This window comes from Trematomus bernacchii, unplaced genomic scaffold (genome assembly GCF_902827165.1).
Source record: "Trematomus bernacchii unplaced genomic scaffold, fTreBer1.1, whole genome shotgun sequence".
Lineage (NCBI taxonomy): Eukaryota > Metazoa > Chordata > Actinopteri > Perciformes > Nototheniidae > Trematomus > Trematomus bernacchii.
The window spans coordinates 123,519-128,800 of record NW_022987973.1 but is presented as its reverse complement, the minus strand read 5'-3'; the positions used below and the strand labels follow the sequence as shown (position 1 = coordinate 128,800).

General features: G+C 38.9%; 1 protein-coding gene across 1 annotated transcript; it reads left to right on the top strand.

Annotated features, from left to right (window-relative positions):
* Nucleotides 1-1,891: 1,891 nt before the first annotated feature.
* Nucleotides 1,892-3,974, top strand: LOC117471217 (galactose-specific lectin nattectin-like). Its single transcript, XM_034116065.1, has 7 exons — nt 1,892-1,983; nt 2,173-2,238; nt 2,387-2,396; nt 2,557-2,648; nt 2,739-2,873; nt 3,360-3,471; nt 3,661-3,974. Exons 2-7 carry the CDS (start codon nt 2,173-2,175, stop codon nt 3,726-3,728), a joined length of 483 nt encoding a protein of 160 aa, XP_033971956.1. The 5' UTR covers nt 1,892-1,983; the 3' UTR covers nt 3,729-3,974.
* Nucleotides 3,975-5,282: the final 1,308 nt, after the last annotated feature.

Sequence of the window (5,282 nt, the reverse complement as noted above, 5' to 3'; positions counted from 1 at the left end):
GGTCAAGTCCGGTTTTTCATCTCATCGTAAATTTAGCAAGAAGTGGCCATTATTACATTGCTGACTCAATAAACTACACACCCGCCAGAACACTGCGATCATCAGATGCAGGTCTATTAACTGTGATTTTATAGTATGTCTGCACTTTATGTGCTCATTTCATCATTCATGTATTTTTATATTCTAAAACATGTTTTCGATGGAACGCACATGCTATTTGTTTGTTTATATCAGTCTGTTCTTCTTCTCTGTCTTCCGGTTGTTGCCTATTTTGAATGACGAATACACACTACCGCCGCCTGCTGGTAAGGAGAGTTATTGCCACTCACGCATGCGCAGTTCGTACGTGCTCGGCTGAAGTAAAACGGTGTACACACGGCCAAGACGCAGGAGAACTCGTCGATGGATCTGTCGGTGTCGGATGTCGGCGAGTTCTCTGGTGACTGCCTGGTGTGTAGGGGCCTTTAGACTGGTTCACATCCTACCTCCAAAACAGAAGCTTCTCCGTCAACGTGGGCACTTTTTTCTTCACCCCCTGCTAGTCTCCCCTGCGGTGTCCCACAAGGCTCCATCCTAGGTCCAATTATGTTCTCTATTTACATGCTTCCTCTTGGCTAAATCATTCACATTACAATATTTCCTTCCACTGTTATGCGGATGACACACAGCTTTATCCCCCCCTGAAACCAAAAGATCAATCCAATCTTAAGAATCTCATTACCTGCATTGAGGACATTAAGGGATGGATGGCACAAAACTATTTGCAGCTAAATTAAAGCAAGTCGTCCTTTTCGGCCCCCCTGACTCATTCAAAGCATTTACCAAAAGCCTTGGGAACCTGTCCGCCCTTGTCAAACCCCATGTCAAAAATCTTGGTGTGATATTTGAATCTGCCTTTAAGTTTGACTAACAGGTCGATATTACCCCCATTCTGGCCTCTCTCCACTGGCTGCCAGTGTGCTTCAGGATTGATTTGAAACTTCTCCGGTTTGTGTATAAAGCCCTAAATGGGCAGGGCCCTTCCTATGTTGCAGACCTCTTAATCCCGCATTCTAGCTCCAGGTTCCTCAGGTCGGCTAACATGGGGCTCCAGGTTGTCCCACGCTCCAAACGTAAACTCAGGGGCGACCGTGCCTTTTCTTTTGCAGCCCCAAGTCTGTGAGCAGCATCCCCCTCCCTATCAGATCGGACCCCTCTATTGACTGCTTAAAATCCAGGCTAAAACATACTTTTATTCCCTAGCGTTTGACTCCCTATTTGGCTGATAGTGCCTATGCCTATGTATTTGTTTGTTTGTTCATATGAGCTGTGTGTATTAATGTTTACACCAGTGTTTCTTTTAATTATTTATTTTATGAAAGGTTGTGTTGGCTACCTGCTCTGTTCTGTACAGCACTTTGGTCAGCGTGGGTTGTTTTTAAATGTGCTTTGTAAATAAACGTGATTGATTGATTGATATATCTGGAACAAACTCTCTGAAAACTGCAGGTCAGCTGCAACTCTCACTTCTTTTAAAATCCAGGCTGAAGACTATTGTTTTTTGCCACTGCTTTTCGTGAAATAACCTATTCATATCTTAAACTCAATTGTTATTCTTATTTTTGGATTGTATAGTTGTATTATTTTAAGCTGGTTATATTTTTATTTTAATCACTTGGCTTTTTCATGACTGTTTTTAAATATATTTAAATGTCATTTTACAATGTGTTTCTGCTGCAGTTTATCTTAATGCTTCTCGTGTTTTTGTCTGTGTTGAAATAAGCTATCTAAATAATCTAGCCTTGCACAGTTTAAATTACTGTAGCTACAGCTAAACAAATAAGTCTAATATTTCATCAAGGATGTGTCAATATGTAATTTGTTATGTCAAGTGTAAGTGTATACCGTCTAGACTAGGTATATAAAGAACCCTAACCCTTCCATGACTATCACGACTCATCTGCTCCAGCTGCAAGTACTACTTCATCTGATCATCACAGCAAGGTGAGGGTTTAGTTCTTTAGTTTGTTTTTAAAATAAAAACTTTTAAAAGCTAGACTCTACACCTTGTATATAATTAATTAAGGATACAAATTCAATTCTACTTTATGAAGTTGTGACTGCTGCAAGGGGAACTCTGGTAATAAAAGTTACATTTAATCAAGGTACTGTAAATGTCTGATCCTTACACAGATGGCATCTGTTGTCTACTGCATCGTGCTCCTCTGTTTGACCAGTGGACTGTGGATGGAGGCAGAGGTAAGTAATGTTTGTTATGCGTAGCTAAAGAAAATACGGAAGTAATTTATACAAAATAATAGACTACATTTATTAAGATCATTGTTCAATGGCTCAACTATGAATCGTAACCTGGTCATTCCTAATAATGTGTTCTTTACATCCACAGGCAAAAAGAGGTTAGTTGTTATTTTAATAATAGAGTCAAAATACAGCATCCAACAATTTTTGACTGCAGCCAAATTAAGATGGCATCCTATTGGACAGCATATGTATACTGCATGCATTGCTTCTGTTGCTCACTAAATTAATTAAGTATTAATTTGATGACAATTCCAGATTGCTCTGGGAGCTGCCGCCATGGTTGGACTCGGTATGATTGTCGCTGTTTCATCTTCAGGCATTATGAAATGAACTGGGCTACTGCTGAGGTTCTCAAAATGACAACCATATTGCAGTAACTGGCACACTTAATGTTTGGCATATTCCCAAAAAGGACTGACTTTGTTTCCCCACCATAGAGACATTGCATTGGCCTCGGAGGGAATCTGGCTTCTATCCGATCGACCAGCGAGTACTACCATATCAGACAGTTGGTGAGAAGCGCTACAGGCACAAATCGAAATGTTTGGGTTGGAGGCAATGATGGTATTTGGGTGAGTGATTTATGTATTATTTTGTTGTATCAAAGATATAAGCACTGCAACAATGTTATTTTATTCCAATCTCTGCTAGTTTGTATATTTAAATAAACAATGGATTGAAATGGCTTGACTACCACCCTCAGATTATTTACTTAATTGTGCCTGTAAACTCCATTATAAGAAATACTTTTACAACATAAAGCTTGGGAAACCAACAATAAGCCACCTTTTTTAATCTCAAAACTTCAGGCAGACGGCTGATAATAAAGTGGGGGCATGTGGCGCATGTCACTTACCGTTTAATGCCCTTAGACTTTTTAATGAAAAAATTGTTCTTACTGTTCACTAGCACCAAAACCAATGAGAGCTTTTTCTTGTGAGCTTTTTGGCCCTGGGTTTTGCATCTCAGGCTACATACAGGCTATCTTGTCCTTTGGTTTATTCAGCCTGAGAGGAAGACATCAGTCAGAAAATTACTTTTAATGTTTTTTCTCTCAGGAGGGATGGTGGATGTGGAGCGATGGCTCTAGGTTTAGCTTCAATCACTGGCGCAGCGGGGAGCCAAACAACTATCATGGAAAGGAAGACTGTATGGAGATGAACTTTAGAGGTAAAAAATACGCAGTTATGTGTTGTCCTCTTTATTCATCGTACAATCTTTTAAGGAGAATTATAAAATAAAGCTAATCATTCCTTTTAAAGTGCTTACTAAAAACATGACATTACAATACATCTTTGCTTGTGTTTTATTATATTCATCATATAAATCTCATACGTTTTGTGTTGTCTTTGTCTACAGGTGGAGACTCTGTCAACGACGCAGATTGTCGCGACAAGATCAATTTTGTCTGTTCCTCCTCCTACTAATGATGATGTCACATCTTCAGTCAGGATGTCACTTCTAGCAGGATGTCAGGCCTCGATGACATCACTGTTTTGAAGATTTATCGACACTTCTGATTCACTTTAATATTTAATCAATAAACTGATTCACCCTGCTAAGCAATATTTCGGTTCAACACCAGTCTGTCCTGAACATGTATTTCTCTCTCTGCACTATGATGCTAAAGCTGACCAGCAATCCAATCAATTAAAGCATAACTGAAAGCTCAATGCCTCTTTATTTCTTGTTTTCTACATTTTTCATAAACCGGTGATGGTACTGTTATTTGATCGTTTTCTCATTATTTGAGAACCTTCAAAGTAATTGGGAAATAGTGTTCATTTCCACTCACTACTATGAGAGACATTACAGTCTCCTTATTTCACAGCTTAGTTCAATACTTTATTCTTATTGGTCAATTTCGACAATAGCATCTGTTTTTTTTTTTTTAAAGTAGAACATTGCTAAGGAGGCTCTGACTATACTGAAGGACCATTTCCAGTCAATCCAATATTCAGAAAAAAGTTCTGTCAATTTAACGTCAGCTGTGGCCAAAAAAATAACATACTACATCATCATGAACACCATGCAATACTTTTTGAGCATTTATGTTTATATTTGTGGACAATACAACATTCTGGATTCATGAAGGCTGAACTGTCCACAGGTAAAAAAAGAAGAAAAAAACGCAAAAACCTCCTAAGGTAAGAAACGTTTTTGAAACCCATAGGGCAATTCAGGTGTTAAAGCATCAAAAGAATAAGAGTGAAACACAGGTTGGTACAGAGTTCGCACAGGGATAATAAGAATACATAAGAGTAAACATAGAAGTAACAGTTGATAGAAATAACAACTATAACATGACATGAGGTAAAACACTGGACAGCTGAATATCTGAATGTATACAGATATGAGTAAAGATATTCTATACACTACCAGTCAAAAGTTTGCACTGTCTAATGTCCAATCCTTGTGTTTCTTGGCCCAAACAATTATCTTCTTCTTGTTGTTCATCCTCAGTAGTGGCTTCTTTGCAGCAATTGGACGATGAAGGCCTGATTCACACAGTCTCCTCTGAACAGTGGATGTTGAGACTGTCTGCTCCTTGAGCTCTGTGATCGTTTATGTGGGCTCTAATCTGAGGTGCTTTAATTTGCAGTTTCTGAGGCTGGTAACTCTGATGTATTTATCCTCTGCAGCAGAGGTGTCTCTTGGTCTTCCTTTCCCGGCGGGGTCCTCATGAGAGTCATAGCGTTTGATGGTTTTTGCGACTGCACTTGAGGATACATTCAAAGTTCTTTACATTTTCCGGATCGACTGGCCTTCATTTCTTAAAGTGATGATGGACTCTCTTCACTGAGTTGAGTCGTTCTTGCCATAATATGGATTACAACAGTATTCAAATAGGGCTTTCCACTGTGCACTAACCCTACCTCTGCACAACACAACTGATGGTCTCAAACACATTAAGAAGGCCATTTTTCTAATCATAAATCTATCGATCATAAATCTATCGATTAGATTTATGATTCGAAAAT

Bases quoted from the DNA above. Each gene is read 5' to 3' on its own strand.
- LOC117471217 (XM_034116065.1), top strand. From the start codon at position 2,173: ATGGCATCTGTTGTCTACTGCATCGTGCTCCTCTGTTTGACCAGTGGA. The intron at 2,649-2,738 runs GTTCTCAAAATG...TCCCCACCATAG, and splicing joins TGAACTGGGCTACTGCTGAG to AGACATTGCATTGGCCTCGG. The intron at 2,874-3,359 runs GTGAGTGATTTA...TTTTTCTCTCAG, and splicing joins GAGGCAATGATGGTATTTGG to GAGGGATGGTGGATGTGGAG.